This window comes from Convolutriloba macropyga, chromosome 11 (assembly GCF_964194025.1).
Source record: "Convolutriloba macropyga chromosome 11, txConMacr16.3, whole genome shotgun sequence".
Taxonomy (NCBI): Eukaryota; Metazoa; Xenacoelomorpha; order Acoela; family Convolutidae; genus Convolutriloba; species Convolutriloba macropyga.
The window spans coordinates 17,785,603-17,804,888 of NC_134478.1; the positions used below are offsets into that span (position 1 = coordinate 17,785,603).

At 34.5% G+C, this 19,286-nt stretch overlaps 1 protein-coding gene across 1 annotated transcript in view; it reads right to left on the reverse strand.

Annotated features, from left to right (window-relative positions):
- LOC142349275 (neuronal acetylcholine receptor subunit beta-3-like) overlaps positions 1–17,656 on the reverse strand; it is a 64,516-nt gene extending 46,860 nt beyond the window's left edge. Inside the window, exon 1 of the mRNA XM_075400730.1 lies at positions 17,309–17,656. Within this exon, the coding sequence (XP_075256845.1) occupies positions 17,309–17,360 (52 nt within the window). The 5' untranslated portion in view covers positions 17,361–17,656. The remainder of the gene's footprint in view (positions 1–17,308) is intronic.
- Positions 17,657–19,286: the final 1,630 nt, after the last annotated feature.

Genomic DNA, 19,286 nt, shown 5'->3' on the forward strand with positions numbered 1-19,286 from the left:
GGTCTTGCTGCGAGACTCTGCGTAGCACAGAATGTTCCAACATACGTCTTAACTTTGACAAAAATTTCTCTTGTTCCAAGAATTAAAAAATCACTGGACGATCAGTTTTGAAATGCTCAAATTGAAGCAATTTTTCTGGAAGAAGGAACTAAAACAAGCCAGTGGATTCTGAAATTTAATCAGTCAGGCAATTTTGATACAAGACGTTTTAAATTCTACCAAGCAAAATCTGACGATCGAAGTGTTGGAAAAACAAGCATTTTTTCCGTTTTGTTTTCAACTGCCTGTTTTTTTCTGTTCGTCTGTTTCAAATTCCCCATACTTGATCGGTTTGGTCAAATAGAACATTTCTATTTGAAGGGAAAATATTTTGGTGATCTCTACATTTTTTCGTCTTTCATAATGCCTGCAGTTAGTGGTCAAACACATGCCAACTGGAACTAACTTTTAATCTAGAGTTTAATTTTTAAAGTCTCCTGAAGCATCAAGAACAATCAAAAGAATATAGAAGCAAAAAAATTCACCATATTTCTTAACAAATTATGTTTTTTGTTTTTTTTTCATCTCAAGCATCCCATATTTGGTTAATTCGGTGCAATTTTAATCAAGTCAATCTCCAATTGTAATATATAATGAGGTTTTGAAGTTGGTGTAGATGCAATCAAAACTTTAAAATTTTTCTTTTTTTTCACTTTTTTTCAAAAAAAATGTCTTCTGTCTGTAGTCTTCTTTTTTAAAAAGACTATTGCATTTGTTAGCTTACGATACGCTTTTTCTCAAAAAATCAGAAAAACTAACTCTAAGGCATTACATTATTTATGAATACTATTTAGAATTTCAAACCTGTTTTTTAAAACATTTTTGCGTCTGTTTAACTGTTAGATTCCCATGTTCTATAAAGTTTTTTGTTTGGACTGAATCAAAAACGATTGGACCACAGAATATTGAAAACTTAAAATCTAAATTAAGAAGAAGTGAAAGAGCTCGCAAATGTAAAAAAAAACTTTTTTCTTGTCTTTGTCTTTAAAGGACTTAATTTTTATGAGAAATTTTTCGGATCTTTCTCATTCGTGGCACCCGATATATTTGCACCCTCGAGGCGCACGCGCCATATTTTTAAATAATGTTTTTAGTATCTAATGACACGCGCTTTGTTATTGGGAGTGCATAACATACTGGGGGACAAACCATTTTTGAAAATGTTTCGACAAAAGTGTGGTTTTCTCCAAGAGAAAGTTTGATACTTCTCCTTATCCTATAAATTTATGATTTCACAGCTTATATGGAGTCCTTGTTGCCCTTTTTTGTAAATAAAGTCAGATTCTATAAACAGATGCCAACTTGTATATTTATCCAGTTAGATGACAAAATTCTTTTTTTTATCAAAGCTCAAAACAAACGAATAAATACATTTTCCATAATTATCACAGCACTTCGAATAAGACTCATAGTTAATAGGCTTTATTTTTAAAGATTCAAAATTTCGGTCCAATTTTAAATTCATTACTCGTATGTCACGGCTAACCGATGTATATAATGAAATTAAATGTACGTTTTAATCTTTACTAGGTACATTTTTTCTATGTTGATTATTTATATGATCATATTCTATTTTTCCACCAGTTTTCATGAAACGGCATGCAAAATTTGAAATAATTTTTTCTCTGTGTTTTTATCTTTATTTCTAATTTATTCGGTTTAGTAGGCAATCTAGCATCAAGCATTCATTTTTTCTATTTTACGAGAAAAAACAAATTCATTGATCTGAGACTTTCTCTGCCTATTCAATTCAATGAAGATATAATATGAGAGGAAGAATCGGTGCAACCAATGCTTGAAATTGCCATGTATCTTTAACAAGAACTTCATATGGCCTTCTTAAACGGCATTATTCAAGATATCGGCCGTTTTCGTAGGGCACTATTTAAGTTTTGATAAACTTCAAAGTTTTGTTGAGATGATAAAAAACGGACATCATTAAGGCAACATTGTTGTTGAAAAACAGAAAAAAAATTTCAAAAATCAATACTGTTTCAAAGCGATTGCAATTGTAACTGCAGAATTTACTCGTGAATATTACTCGTGTGTAAATATGGCGATGAGTGAAAAAAATTATCACAATCAGGCGTCATCGACATATTCTCGTGACAACTTGTTACAATCATAGTGGCTTTTTTCTGTTTCGCAAAACAGTTAATTCTACAGCTGATAGTTTTGTAACTTTACAGCAGTTTTAATAAAAGTAGAAATTAATTATACAGAGTTGTCTGGCTGGAACTAAAAACCACGAGCGTAGAAATTACTCAAGGCTGATCTTTGATGTAAAATGGTTAACGAAAAGCTATCTAAATGTTTGATTCATGAGCAACATTAAGTAGTTAATCATATCAATTCATATTATAATCTCAGGGTAATCTTCACACACACACTTTTTGTAAATGAAAGTTCTGGCGATGAAATAGCCAGCTTTAGCCTTTTGAATACAAAAAAAACATATTTTATATATCTCTAATCGTTTTTATCTCAACAATATATTAACAGGGCCAAAAACAACTTTTTTGACACAGTAGTGGGCTTTAAAAAGTTATCTTTATCGGGGCAAATATTGACGAGGTGAAAACAATAACTTGCAGTGAAACTATTACAAAGTAACTAATTGGTAACCCGGAATTTTTTCTCTTTCGGCACTAAAAAGACCATCGTAAATCGGAAGAGCTTCTCATCTGATCATCTTCAAAATTTTCATTGTTGTGTGTTTGTTTTAAAAAATTTGACAAAGATTTATAGAATTAGTTTTTAAACAATTTTTGCTTTCCTTGATTTTGGCTGCTGAAATTTATCATTTTTTAACTAAATCAAGGAGTTGGATTCTGTAATTTAGTCAGGCAAATTTGAGTCAACAATTCAGGAAAGTTTGAATCAACTGGGTGAAAGGCGTTTCAAATTCAACCAAGCAAAATTTGACAATTGAAGTGTTGGTAAAGGAAACATTTTTTCGTTTTGTTTTCAAATGGATGTTTTTTCTTGTTTTTTTTTTCAAATTCCCATATTTCATCGGTTCGAATGAACTGAGTCAAATAGTACACTTTTTTGTTTTAAGGGAAAGTATACTGATGATCTCTGCATGCTTTTTCATCTTTTATAGTGATTGCAGATTGCAGTTAGTGGTTAAACAGACGCCACCTGGGCTTAATTTTTAAGTCCATTATTTAGATTTTAGTTTTTAAAGTCACTTGAAGCGCTGAAGCGGTGTGAACAATCAAAAGATAAAAGAAGTGACAAAAATCACCGTCTTTCTTAACAGACTGTTTTTTTTGTTTTTGTTTTCATCTCAAGTATCCCATAATCGGTTAATTCGCTCAATCTTCAATTGCAATATGAGATAAGGTTTTGGGGGTGGCGTAGGTGCACGCAAAATTTTAGAATATTAAGTTGTCTGATTTCTTATTTGTTTTTTTCTTTAAAAAAATGCTTCCTTACGTTTGTCGTTGAATCAAGTGGTCTGTGATACAAAAACAAAGAAACACAAAGGAGCCAAAAGAAATATCTCCTCTCTTTTCTTGTTTTTCATATAAGTTGGCTACTGTAGTCTTCTTTTGCACTAGGAGTATTGCAATTGTTAGTTTAGGATATGGTTTCTGAACAAAAAAAAGAAAAACTAACTGTAATCCGATGCATTATTTATAAATACTATTTAAGATTCAAGACTTGCTTTTTAAAAAAAAAACATTTTTGCGCCTGTTTAACTGTTAGATTCTCATGTTCTATAAGGATTTTTTTGTTTTGACAGAATAAAAAATCAATTGTATCACAAAAAATTAAAAACTTATAATGTATAAGAAGAAGAGAAAGAGCTTGCGAAATGCTTAAAAAATTCCACCTTTTTGTCCGTTAAAGAGGTGATTTTTATAGGACACTATTCCGATCTTTCCTTTTTGTGCCCCCCGGCTGACTTGATGCATAATACTTGCACACCCAGACGCACGGGGCATAGGTTTAATTAATGCTCTACTATCTAATGACACGCGCTCTGTTATTGGGAGGGAATAACGTACTGGGTGGACAAACGGAAAAAGATCCAATTTTCATTTCAATTTCGTTTTCAAGCAAACGTCTAGTCGAATATAATTATATTAAACTTGCAAACAAATTCCCCAATTTGAAAATTCTCTACACAAATATGTGGTTTCCCTCAGGAAAAGGTTGATAGTTTTCTTTAACTTATAAATTCATTATCAATTTCTGAATCATTGAAGTTTTGGTGTAATAATCTGTTATTATGGCGGCTAAATTGTAAGCGTGCGTTATGTGGCAGCTGAATAAGCTCCAGGTTAAAAGAAGTGTCAACCCTCACCCGGGTCAAGGTGTCACCGCTAAAAATCGCTGAAAGATGTAAGATTTGCAGTGAATTTGAGTAAAAGTGTAAGATTTGCGTTCAATGCGATGAATGCGGTGAAAAAAATTTTTAAGCGGTGAAAAATTTTTTTCATTGCTTAAGCGGTGAAAGAAAATTTTTCACCGCTACAAGCAGAATGCGGTGAAAAATAATTTTTCAGTGCTACCAGCAGAATGCGGCGATAAAAAATTTTTCACCGCTACCAACAGAATGCCGTGAAAAAAAAATCTGGCGCTAAAATTGCAAATATTACAAATATTCACCGCTCTAGTTTCAACGCTTATCTTAAATTCACAGGAAATATCATTGAAGTAAGTGACAGATGGCGAAGTGGAAAAAAAATTGTTCAAATGTAGGAGGTGAGAGGTTCGAACCCGTGTACGGCAGTTTTTCGTTAGAAATCCGGTGAAGTTGGTGAAAAAAACATTTTTCATTGCTAAAAACGGCAAAAATGCACCGCATTCAACGCTAAAGATGCGAGTGCTTTGCGGTGAATTTTTTTTTCACCGCTATTCACCGCTAATCTTACATAATTTTATGACCAAACCTCGACCCGGGCATGGGCATGTCAATTCTGACCGTCTTGATTGTTGTTCATTTTGCCATTGTACCAAAAAGCGTCAACATGAAAAAATGCTCTGGATAAAAAGGATGTTAGGATGATGGCCACTTTTTGGATTAAGATTAAGAGAAATCGGGTCTTTAGTATTGTATCCCCCAGCCTAGTGGTCAGATAACCTAGAGATAACCTAATGGGGGCTATAACTTCATGGTGGGGCTGTAATGGGAGAGACCCGAGAACTCGAGCAGTGCCTAGGCGAAAAAAATAGGCTTAATTCATAACAATATTCAATTTAGGAATAGTTTAAAAATGGAATAAAAACGATTAAAATTTGAACGTATTATTATCATGGTGTGAAGAATCATCTTAAGTGGAGCGGTATTAAATCGAGGTGGTCTACAAAGATTTTTCAATAACATTATTTTATGTCACCTAAAATGTTCTAGTAAATCGAATACTTAGAGACTAGAGAGTCAAAGGGCTCTAAGAGACCTTAAAGACCAGTGGGTTTTATTTGTTTATCCTGCTTTTGAAGACAGCAATTCGAATTATCAGACAAAAAAGCGATCAAGCAAAAAGTTGACAGTTAGAAAAATTGCTTAAAGAAAGCCCAGCAGGACTAATACAATTGCTAAAGAATTTTGTCTGAGAACAATTAAAAAACAGATGTAAACAAAACGTATAAACAACACTTTAAACTACTAAAATTTACTTAGTGGTTTCGAAATTGACACAATTATTATCAGTTTATTTTAACAAATTAAAACAGTTTTACCTCTCAACATTGCTTAAAAGCAAATTAACAATCAATTTAGAGAAACACTGAAAAATTGAAAAGAAACTATCTTTCCCAACAAAAGCGTAGGATACAAGGAATGTTACTGTGCACATTGAATTATCATTCAATTTGAAGTCATTGCGAATTCTTAACGTAAACCGGGGAATGATATGATCAGCCGAAATTTCGAAGTGACTTCTGAAAGGTCACTAAATTTTGCTTAAAACACGCAATCGAATTGTAAACAACAAAAGTCAATAAAAGTCAACGTCTGATCATGTATATAGCAATTTTTATATTTTAAAATCTGGCACTGCAGACTTTCGGTACCTTCAATTGTGCTCGTGCGTGTTTAATTTACATTTCCAACCGATTTTTCTTCTTAAGCAAAATAGTTGTATTGTTCATTTTTAGTTTGCATGAAATTTTGGTAAATACAGCAATCTCAATTTCTAAAGCCGAGAAACTTTAGATGAGGAAATTTTTTTAAAAAACTCTGTCGAGCAGAAAATTTTCTGAGACATTTTTTTTCGGTGTTAGAGACTGATATGCATTGTTGTTTAGACCACAAGAAAAACAAACTGTTTTTCAAAAAATTATCTTTCAAGACATTACACATCAGTGTGCGGGGCTAAAATTTTTAATGAAAACTATGACTCATTCTGTTTGACCCGTATTTCGTTTACATGTATATGTCTCATTCAAATTTAAATTCAATTTCCGGATCTATTCTGTTTTGGACCCCCAGCTTAGTGGGCTTATATCGTTAATGCCGCCCAGGAGCATGTGTTATTTTTGACATATTTACGTGTTGTATAACAACATACAATTTGTAACTGGGTGTAGGACGTAAAAAATACTGGGGGAGCTGTTCTTGATGAAAGACAGAAAAGAAGAACCACTGACAATTATAGCAAAATAATTAAACTGAGAAACTTTTTAATCTTTTGGTCGGTTCAGATGTTGAGATTCTTGTTTACTGCTTTAATTTTTTCTGTCACAATCAATTAGCCAAGAAACGCTGAAATATGAAGTTGAGATAATCAGTAGAAGATATGGAAATTGGGACTTGTTCTGGTTCCCCCCCCCAAATGTTTTTAGGCCCCCATTTACAAATTATATGTCGTTTTTATAGCACGTTACTATGTAAAAAAATAGCACGTGCGCCTGGGGGCGTAACAGATATAAGTTCACTAAGCTGGGGGGCCAAAACAGAGTAGATCCGGAAATTGAATTTAAATTTGATTGAGACATAGTCATCTAAATACAGTTTCGAACATGGGAAAAACGAATTACAATTTAAGAAAAACTGTTGTGAACGATAGTGTTCGTCTGCATTTACAGTCTCAAGATAATGCAAGCTCACGAGACATCGTTGATAACTCTGACCCCACCAGTGATGCTCATACTGGTTTGACGCAAAATTTTCAACACTTGAGTCTAAAAGAGCAATTCCACACAACACCAGGAACCATACTTTTCATCCCCGACACTGCCAATAAACTTTATAAAGTGCAAGTGTTAGAAAACTCGGGGCATGAAACCAAAATTAGATATACTGGTTGGGGCTCAGAGCATGACTCGTGGTTGAATGCGAAATCAATTTGGGCCTATTCGAAGCACAAGCATATTTTGAACAATCGCAAAAAAATAACAAAAAAAATATCGGATAAAATTGACTTACTTCTTGCGTCCTGTGAGCAAAACCAGCTTGATGACAATTTCTTCGAAAACGTTGAGCAAACAATTCAGAACGAGAACAAAAAACTGCCCTGTTTACAAACAATAGTAAGTTCACATGTTCCAACTTGTCGTTTCGTCCCGGTCAAATTTAGAGCTAAATGGTCACAACTTTTGACCAGTATCCTGGATGATTGTGCCAAAACACCAGATGACGAACTAAATTGGCAGAAATTGTTTTCAGTTTCGAAGTGCATCCTGCGTGCGAGCAACCGAGGAGGTAAGAAACATAAACGAAATCAGGATCAGCGGCTCGCCGATCGCATCGATCGATGGAATGCGGGTGAATATGCAAACCTATGGACAGAAGCTTTAACAATGAAACAAGCAAAGAAAATTTCCACAAACGGAATAGAAGAATTAGCCAGCAGAGCTAAGAGTCTATGTTTGCAAGGTCAATTTGGTCGCGCCGCAAAAATACTGTCGTCTGAGGGACTTGCGCCTAATAGCAGAGCTACTCTAAAAGCACTAGAAGAGCTACATCCCAAAGAAGCGCCCCCAACCTTGCTCCAAACGGATAATGTTACATCAAGTGCATATCAATTTAGCGATGACATAGTTCTTGAACAATTGAAAACGTTCAGCAAGTACACTGCAGCTGGTCCCTCCAAGATGTATCCAGAGCATCTATTGCACGCAGTAGAGTGTACTGTTCCCGACCACTCTGAATCCGCCCTTAAAGCAATAACAAAGTTTGTAAATGTAGGAAGCAGGGGTAGATTCCCTTCATTTGTTTCAAAAGCCCTCTGCTGCGCATCGCTCACCGCTCTATCCAAAAAGAAGGGAGGAGTACGCCCAATAGCTGTCAGTGAAATCCTGAGGCGCCTTATTGCTAAATGTTTAGTGAAAGAAGCAAAATCAGAAGCAATTGGGTTATTCGATTCCATTCAGCTAGGGGTTGGAGTCAGCGGAGGTGCGGAAGCAATCATCCACTCTGCGAAAATCACCTACGAAAAAATCCTCAACGCTGACTCTAAGGAAGGAGTGCTTCAGATTGATTTCCGAAATGCCTTCAATTCGGTTAAGCGCTCACACTTACTGCAAGCAGCATACGATTTCATACCAGGTATTGCAGCCTTCACAAATTTTTGCTACTCTCAACATGTTCCACTACTGTATAATAACGCCAGTCTTCAAAGCGAATCGGGTGTTCAACAAGGGGATCCCCTGGGTCCACTTCTCTTTTCGTTGGCGCTATGGCCTGTTGTAGAAAAAATAAGAGACGCGGTTCCAAATCTTACCCAGCACACGTGGTATTTGGACGATGGTTTCGTTGCAGGCTCCGAAGATCAAATCCGAACAACGCTTGATATCTTAGCCACTGAAGGTCCAAAAAGGGGTCTGTATTTGAGGAAAGACAAATGCGAACTCTGGTCAATCGTAGATCTACCCTCAGTTGATCAAGAAGTTACAAGAAATTCGGGCAATGGATTTGAAGTACTGGGTTCCGCTGTCGGATCGCCAGATTTTGTTTCTTCTTGCTTGAAGAAACGTGCTCAAAAAGTTATGTCGCTCTTGGAGAATTTGAGTTATCTGGATGATCCTCAATGTGCTCTTGGCATACTTCGCTATTGCTTAGGGACCCCAAAATTAGTTTACTCTCTACGCACTAACACGCCAACAAGAGATCTGATCGACGTTTTAAAAGACTTCGATTCAAGCCAACGGGATGCGTTAGATCAAATAATAGGTGCTGTGACCTGTGACAATGCATGGAAGCAGTCAACCTTGCCGATAAACATTTCTGGCCTCGGATTGCGACAATCACAAGAGCAATACAGGGCCGCATATGTTGGCTCAGTGTTAGCTTCTGATGACTTGGTTCAGAAAATTACAAACCAGCGCGCTTCAGATAATGAAGTTTTTAAAGAACTCTATGCAAGCCTTGAACCTTTCAACTTGACCTCCTACTCACAGAAGAAAATACAAGAAGCTATAGATACTGACAAGTTTTCGGAGTTGCTAAGAAATCAGTCGTCAAAAAGGGAGGAAGCAAGACTACAATCACTCTGTTTGCCTCAATCTGGCGCATGGCTTGCGGCACCACCAGTTCCTGCCTTAGGTCTCCATCTTAGTCCCTGTGAATTTCAAATTAGTGTCAAGTACAGACTAGGGATTGCAGTTTATGAAGGTGAAAGAAAATGCCCTTATTGCAGGTCTGGAATCCTTGACATTTTTGGCGACCACGCCGTCATCTGTCACGGAAGAGGGGATGCAATTTCACGGCATGACCGGATTCGTGACCGCATTGCATCAGCTTGCTCAGCAGCTAACTTATCACCAGTCCTGGAACAACGGAACCTTATTGCTGGAAACAGTTCTCGCCCTGGCGACATATTTCTTCCCTCATGGAAGTCAGGTCGTCCAGCTGCTCTAGACGTCACCGTAACTTCTCCACTGCAACCAAACATTATAAATCATGCGGCAGAGAGGTCTGGTTACGCGATTGAAGCAGCCGAAGAGCGAAAGTATGCTCAACATGAAAATAGTTGCTCTGAACAAGGAATTTTGTTTGTTCCTCTTGCTGTTGAGTCATTGGGTGGTCTGTCAGTTACTCTCAAGAAAACGTTAATGCGCATAGCAATGTTAGCTGACAGCAGGAATTATCAGTCACAAGGACATGCTATCGCTTTCGATAGACTGGCTCAGTCGGTTTCCGTTGTGATTGTACGAGGATCGGCTACAATGTTGCTTGCACGAGTCCCGTAATCCCGACCTTCGAATTGTTTTTGGGCAAATTCTTTTTTAGGCAATCATTGTGAACAGTGGAGTGATTTTAGAGGTGTCACCCAATGAGAGGGGACCTTCGCTTTTATAAGTACTGTCTCACCCAATGAGCGGGGAGAACATAAATAATTTTCAAGAGTTCAGTGAAGATTGAAAAGAGAAGAATTCTGAAATTTAAGGAAAAAGACCGAAAGAAAAAGAGAGCGATTGGGAAGAATGAAGAAATCTTCAACAAAACAAACACTTCCTTATTTGAACTTTTAATGAGCAAAAACTTGATTCCGAATCAAAGTTTGATAACAAAGATTAGTAATTTATGATCTAAACGAAATATGGCTCTAACAAAATTAGTCAAAGTTTTTATTTAAAAATTTGGCCCCACATACTGATGTGTAATCTCTCGAAAGAGAATCGTTTGAAAGGACAGTTTGTTTTTCATTTAGTCTAAACATCAATGCATATCAGTCTCTAACACCGAATTTCAAAAAAAAATGTCTAAGAAACTCTTCAACTCAAAATTTTTTCTAAAAATTTTTGTTTCTAAAGTTTCTGAAGTATTTTTTGTTTAAAAAGAAAGATCGTAAATGGAAATAAATGATTAATTTTTGCAGTCTCAACATTTTAACCCGTGACCATAGAAATACCATAAAAAGAAAATTTTCTGTTGGGTTAATAATCTCCGAAAATAGCAAAATGACCAAGAAATTGACAGGAATGGTCAAAATGGAGAAAAAATGAGACAAAAATTAATAACTCAATAATTTTTCGTCTGAATTCCTGAATTTTTTAGGCGAGATTATTACGTTCTGTTGTATAAAAGTAAAGAGCAGTTTTTCGTGCTGAATTGATAACAATAGTACCACATTTTTAGTGAATTTTGGCCTAAATCTTTCGAGCATGGACAAAATGGCCGCTAAAATGGGTTGAAAACGTGTCTGAGAACTTTTTTGAAAAACAGAACCCGAGGAAAATTTTCTGCTGTTGAATATTTTACACAGAAAGCTTCTGAATAATATTGCATACTTTATTTTGTGATCTTTGCTGCTAAACAAGATGTTTCTACGAGAATTTGTACTCCAAAACAGATTAGTTACATATGCTATAATTACGACTGATTTCGAAAACAAAAACTACAAATGACTGTTTTTGCAGACAAATTTTGAATGAAAAATAAGAGAAAAATTTAGAAGTTGAAAAAGAAAAATAGGAAATTAAAAACAGAGACTTTTTTTCATGAAATGAAAGTTTTAAAATGACAGATTAAAGGAAGCCGAATTATATACAAGGTAAGTAAGTTATTAAGAGAATTTGAAGTTAGTTATAAATTTAACAATGCTTTTAGAATCAGTATATAAATTGGCCTGGTAATATAAACCGTGCAGGATTTTGATAAAATAAACTCTATTTGAAGTCGTATTGTAACAAGATCGCAATGTAAACAAAAATTGGTGAAACAGGAATTAATTCCTTAGCCAGTCTTAAACCCCGGGGCCCAGCTTTGTTGCTGGTATAACACGACAATTGGAGAATAGATCTAAAGATTGAAGAAATGAAATAAATTAGCTCTTCTTATGTCCTTGGCTACTAAGACATATCGGAGGGTTTCTCTTTCAAAATAAACACAATTAGCCCTGGCATGAACCTCATTTATCTGGAGTAGATTTGGCCGTCAGCCTCGACCAAAATATTTCCAAAAGAAACTTGTTCGCCGTGTTAGTGTTTTACTTCATAATCGGCAAATTCTGGACTTAAAGATCGCAGATTTTATATTTACGCTTTAAGCTATAAGCGCTGTGGGCCAATCATGCCAATAAAAATAAAGAAATGAATTAATTCAAAACATTTTATTTATAAATAATTAAACAATTTTACGGCGCACATATAAAACTGTTACACCAAAACCTTTGATAAATTGGAGAGGGAGATTAAGTTCGTCCCTTTTTTCGCAGCATGTAACTTCGAGTTGATACTTCTCAGTTTATGTCTGCCAAAAAATAACTAAAACTATATCCATTAATTTGACATGAAATGTTTGGATTTAATTAGTTACAGACCTCTGGAGCCAGACATTTGTTTAACTATGAATAAGGACTGAAAATGAAGTGAACAGTAAAATGAGGGGTGTATGTGTTGACGGGCAGTGGAGAAATGTCTGGAAATATTGGATAGAAGTTCCGGTCCTCAAATTGAAAATGAAGTTTTTCTACTATGACGCCAACATGTCAATTCAAGACTGTCTGAAGAAATATGGACAACTTGTTTGTACTTCGGTTACAAAACTCACAATTTACACCCAAATTGACAAAATCAATAAAGGAAACGAACATAAAATGTAAGCTTATAACGATTGTAGCTTTTATGAGGGCTAGAAAATTGCACAGATTTATGTTGTTGTTTACAATTCTGAACCCGAAGCAAGAGGGGGTAAATATAGTACAGACCTGAATTGAGCTAAGAAGTTAGTTAGACCAGGGCGATGTAAATTGCGATCTTAAACAAGATCGTATCCGGCTATAAAAGCCATTGGCTCGACAGCTATCTAAGATTTCGCTATCATTTTCAAAATGATTTCCGCCAAAAGATATCAGGAACAAAAACTTTCTACAAAGCAATTACTGATCAGCTTATCTAGGGACTGGAGGGAAACATGAAAACCTGATCAGACAACCCAGACCCTAGATTTTCGGCCAAATTGTGCTAATGGATCGCGCTCACATGTGTTCAAACGCGAAATTTTCACATGTTCACATATCGGCTTGATCAGAACTAGAGTGGGTCGATCACCGTGTTAGGGTAGTCTAAGCAGGCGCAATTGCTATGAAAATCGACCAGTAATGGATTCGAACCAGGATCTCCTACTTGCGAGTTTAGTGTGCTGCGCATTACACCAACTGGTCTTAAGCACTCAAACCTGGGCATCTCTTATAACCCGTTCTTAAGTTCTTTCATGTTCCTCAGGACTTCATTTCTCTAGCCAAGTGTACGTTGAACAAGTAGAGCTTCTTGTCAAGCTTATCTTATGCACAGTTTATATTAGTTCGTTCACTCTCAACCTTTTTACACACCGCAGTAAGTAGCAACCAAATCATATTTAAGTAATGCTGAGAGGGAGGGGAGGGGTATTTGTGAAATGTATAAAAGCAAAGCATCATAAAATATTTTACAAAAAAATTCTTTCAAATTCCTTAAGCACGTCAATCAGCTCACCAAGGTTTCTCTCGCAGAGTTTTGTTAACAATTATGTGATTATATTTAGATCGACATAATTGAGATCGTTTTCAAAAACTTTGTCATAGCAATATTTAGTGTCCAGCTGCTCAATTTCAGGAGAAACTCTGAAAAAAGATTTTAACTTGTCAACTGATTGTCAACTTGTCACTTGATATTCATCGCAGAGAAATGCGAGTGGTATCATTGAAAAGCTCGTCCAGCGTAGAATTAAAATTTAAAAAGATTTTTTTTTTGAATTTCGTATTTTTTGAGGAGTTATCGAGGTTTAAAGTTTTGTGTGAACATGTGATATTTGTTCACTTTTAGCACGATTTTGTTCAATTTAGCGTAATAGTTGTTCAAATTAAGGCTTTTCTATAAAAAATTTTTTAGCAAAACTACATTTCATGCTGCAAAAAGAAACAATTTTGTGTTACCAGTAGATCAATAAAAAGGCTAGTTCTGGTCTCGTGACAAGTTTACAATAAAAAAAAACTCGAAATCAGTTTGAGAGCTGTTTTTTTTTTTAAATATTCCTATTTATTATTGTTTTTTTAAGTCACCTAGAGACTTGTCGTTTTCATATCGAGCTTCCATTAATGACAAATTTTATGTCAAGTCAAATGGTACCCAATGAAAGAAAAATAGTTTTTAAGGCATCTCTCTTGTCTTTTTTGTCTCCGACTCTGATTTTTCGAAACTTTTAATGAAATTCTGATTTTCTTTTTGAGATTTTACTTAATTTGTGAGTCCTATTGGACAGACTTGCCAAATGAAAATTTTTTGTTTAGCTTGCTTATGTGCAACAGGTAAACCTATATAGCGCTTTGAGGGGACAGCTAAGGGCTGTCAAGACTTTAAAAAAAATTGAAAATTTTTTTTCGATTAACCAATTTAAACTAATTTTCATGAGAAGTAAGTCAGTCTCAGTAATGACAGGAACCGCTTTTTTACAGCTACCATAATTAGTGTGGTAAGCAGTTTTATCTGCTAACTATCGGTTTTATGACTTCGATAACACGAGTTTTCGTAATTTCAAAAATATTTTTTTTTTGTAATTTTGTTTCCTTTTGAAATCTTGTCTCTTTATCTTCATATTGGCAGTTCCAATTGGCTTAAAATAAACGTCCGAAGGATCATAGATAAAGTTTTCAGAGAAAAGATTATGGTTTAAATGGCTTCGACACTTTGTTCTCAAATTTCTGCTGCAGTTTTTTTTTTGTTTTTTGCTTGCGTTTGTTCTTGTTTTCAAAATCATAGAACTTATTGTGGTGTCTTATTGATAACATTGTACATGTTGATGAACAACATCCATGTCTTTCCATCAAGGCATATAGTAAGGTATTTTGCTACTTCCGTTGATCGCTCTTGAATTTAATGGCTGTTAAATAATTTTTAAGAATTTTTTTGGACTTTATACAATATTAAATTAATTTTCGTGAACTGTAAGTCAATCTCAGTGATGACAGGACCTCCGTTTTTCCTATTGTAACTAAAATGAATCTGGCTAGTGGTTTTATCTTCAATCTATTTGTTTTATGACTTCGCTGCCACCAGTTTTCATAATTTTTTATTAATTTTTGGATAAATTTTTTTAAAATTTCGGTTCACTTTTAAATTTCGGTTCACAATTTTATCATATTATCCTATTATTGATAGTTCTCAGTGGCTTAGAAAGGGAGTTCAATGGGTCATAGATAAAGTTTTTAGTGAAAAATTTGTGGTTTAAATGGCTTATTCACTTTCTTGCAATTTTCTGCTCTTTTTTTGGTTTTTGCTGCTTTCGTTGTTGTTTTCACAATCAGAAGACCTTTTTTGACGTCCTACTGATGACATAAGAATAAGAAACATCCTTATCTTGTTATTTAGGAATAATTTTCCGTACTTATTGACTTCAGTTGAGAGCTATTGAATTTAATGGCTGTTAAGACATTTAAAAAATCGTTTTTGGGCACTAACCATTATGAAACTCATTTTAAGTAACTGTAAGTCAGTCTCAGTAATGACATGACCCCATTATTTTTAACAACAATTAAAACAATCTGGTAAGCGGCTTATCGGCTAACTAATGTTTCCACGACTTATGATTGAAAAACATCCTTGTTTTCTCATTGAGGCGTAACTTGGCAGGTTTTTATCTTCCATTGAAAGCTAATGAATTTAACGTCGTTGAAATAATGGAATTTCTAAAAAAATTTTGTGGGTTTTTTTATATTAATTCATACTTGTTGACTTTTTGAATTCAAATTTTTTAAAAAAGAAGAACCCCATCATTTTTGCTAAAAATTTATATGGGATTAGAAAAATTCTAACCACAATTTTTTTTATTGGGTTCGACACTTTTCTCGTTCAATTTTTATTGAATATGTTATTTTTGCCTTTTAATCTTCATGTCGTAAAATGCTGACTGGTCTCATAGGCTTCTATCTGAGGATTGAATGATTGATGTTGCTCAATGTACTCAATTTTCAGCGAATAGTATTAAAGTTTACTATATTGTTTGTTCTCAAACGTTTTTTATACTTTTCAATTTTTGTTCTTTTCGTCAGCTTGTAATTTAATCTCATCATTGAGAGGTTCCATCCAATTTCTTGTAAGTCAAAAAGTATTTTTTCATTGATGTCATGTCGTAACATAAGCTTTGTTTGTTGGACAATATGTGATTTCATAAAATTTTGTGAGTGGTCAATATTTGTGTTTCTTTTTCTCTTCTTTTATCACATTCGGTGAAAAAATTTTGTTTTTGCTTATTTTGGTGCTTGTCTTTTTTTCTCGTAGCCTTTTCATTGGCAGATCTTGTGAGCGCTTTAATGAGTCATGGTATTTTGCAATTCAATTAGTAGTTCGGTTTTGTAACGATTTTTTAAAACTCAAACATCTATTTTTAATTATCTCATAATTAGGTTGACAATTAAGTCAAAAATGTAGAACGGGTCGACATTAACGAGCATCCTTGTTTTATATAATTTAGTTGTGTTAGTTTCCAAGTATAACATAATGTGACAAAAATTCTCGTTTACTTAACACTCTGAACATGAATGCTGGAATATATATAGTACAAATTACTATTTGTTAGCGCTTCTGGGACTTGAGTGTTATTTGATTACCTTGTTGTCAAAGAACATTGCATATTCTGAAGCTATACTTATAATATACTTTTGGCGCATCAATTCTGGAACTCACTGAAAATTCTGCTGAAAAGTTGCAATAAGCTTTGAAATCCTTTCACTCAGTAAATTTATCTTAGGTTATTCCGATATACGTGTAGGTTATGGTCAAGCAAAAAAAAATACAGGCATAGTTTAACAGATTTTTTTGTAAGCGTTACTTGTGAGTTCGGAAAAAAAGTATTTCACAATTGAATTTAGATCAATTCTCAAAAAGGTTCTCATTAGGTTAAAATTATATTTAACAGATATTTTGGTTTATTTTTCATATTTTCAACGAAATATTTCCCCCCTTGATCAGGATTTTGACGTTCTGAAAAATATGCAATTGGTATTAAGGGGGTCTAAGCAGGTGCATCGAATGAGAGAATGGACTGAATGGACCAGTACTGAATGCGAATCGGTATCTAATTCTTACAAGCATAGTGCGCTAGCCATTATATCAGCCGGTTTTATTGTTCTGGCTTGTTCGTCGAGGCTTCATCACTCTATCCAAGTATACGTTGAAAAAGAAGAGCTTCTTGTCAACCATGTCAATCTTAGCCCACGCACAATTTACTTAAGTTGTTCTCTCTAAACATTCTAAACATTCTAACAATTGGTACAATGTATCTTTTTTCTTCTTTGTCTTCATAGATTTATTCGAAGTTGAACCATAATATGAGGTTCACATTTTTTGACTTCCAACACTTAACCAACAAATACTTTGCCAAGAACGGGTTGCTTACTTTTGAAGAGGGGCGGAAACCCATAGCGCTGTTCTTTGTGATGATGTGCCATTTTCTTCAGTCACTGTTTAAACACACCAAGCCAAGCCAAGCCCGTCAAATTAACATAAGAAACAGTTTCAAGTCTTTTTTGCACAGATTATTATAAGATAAAACAATGAAAATTCAATTTCGAAGGCTGTATGACCAAATCAAGCACCAGTAAGATTGTCAAAATAAAATCAATTTTCTTGGTCTAATCAATCATTGCTGCTACGCAAGCAGAGAACAAAAAGCAGAATAATTTATGCAAGTGTCATTTTCGCACTCCATAACAAAAAACAATCAAAATTTACCTGAAAAAGATAATCAAATTTTAAATAGGTAAAGCCTGGTTTTTTCAGTTGAGATTTAACAAAATTTCAGAATTTTATGCGAGGCTATGAGAATTTTTGGTACGCTCAATTCCTCAGTGTAAATATATTTTCAAATTTTGAGCTATCTGTTAGTAAATCGAACAATTTAATGCATTTTTTAAAAATGCGCAGGGAGAAAATGGGCTTCTAAATTGTTTTAAAGGCAAAAGATTATCTCTGAAATCAGTTACCGGGGAATAATCAGAATAAGAGTTACCGCACAAAAGTCCTTCAAAATTGAGATGCAATTAAATTTCTCCAAACTTTTCCCAATTAACGCAAAAAAATTACTTAAAAATGCTTTCAAAGTTGCAATTTAACAACAACTATATAACTGGTAATTAAAAGTCGCACCCGCTAATTTTCGTATAAACTTACTATTTATGATCATTTTGTAAAATTGAGAATGTTTTGGGCAATTACCCAATAATTGCAAAAAATTGTCACCAGGTGAAGACAACATTTTGCTGAGTAACTTTAATTGACTTGGGGCTAAAATGGTGTTTTGTTTCCTTGACGTCAAGAGAATAATACAATTATTGTAAAATATTGTATCGTTACGGAGAATGAACAGACAAAATCTATTGAAATTTTGACAGTATGTATTTGGTTCAAGTCTAGCGGGTTGAAAGTCAGGCCCGAATCAAATTGCCCAAACACTGCTTTAGTGTTTCTCATATCTAACTGGAAAAACGTGACGATTGCGATAAGATCATGGAGTAAAATTTTATGTAAAATGTTAAATTAAACGAAGGTTGTAAACATTTCTGTCAATTTGCCCGGAGTAGAATTCGAGTGGAAAGCAAAGCAAAAATTTACAGCTTTGTCTTGACTTATTTACAATTCAGAACGAACCTTTATGATTATCTCGATTAAAACTTTGGGTGAAAAATATTTCACAAAAAAGCAGTTCAAAATTTCTGTAACTACGATTTCAAAATGTTAATAGCAGAACTATATTACAGAAAAAAAAGTTCAAATTATTCAAAAAAAAAGATTCCAAATAAGCATTTAGCGAATTAGATGAATTTCGAGCAATAACCTAAAAAACAGCACGTTGTGAAAACAAACACTGCTAATGGGCGCTTCTGTGCAAAACAAAAGGGTTTAATCAATTCAAACAAAAATGACAAAACAGGAAATGCTTGAAGTTAACATCAAGCACAGCGAAAATCCTTTTTAAGTGAACCTATACTTATTGAGGGACTAAATGTGTTAGAGTGAAAAAATAGTTTTGTTTCAAACCAACAACTGAAAAATTTATCAAATTACTATGCTCATTCACATACTAATCCAACAAACCTAGGTAAACTTTGAAAAAAAAATGCGTTAAAGTTGCGTAAGTTTCTTCATTTTCAGCATGATAATTATCCGTAAAAAGAACAGATGTATGGACTCATGGATACGGGGCCTCGGAAATATGTATTCACATGTCGTTTACCATTTTGTTTTAATGCCGCTTTTATGCAAGAGAGAGAGAGAGAGAGAGAAAGAGAGAGAGAGAGAGAGAGAGAGAGCGAGAGAGAGAGAGAGAGAGAGAGAGAGAGAGAGAGAGAGAGAGAGAGAGAGAGAGCGAGCGAGAG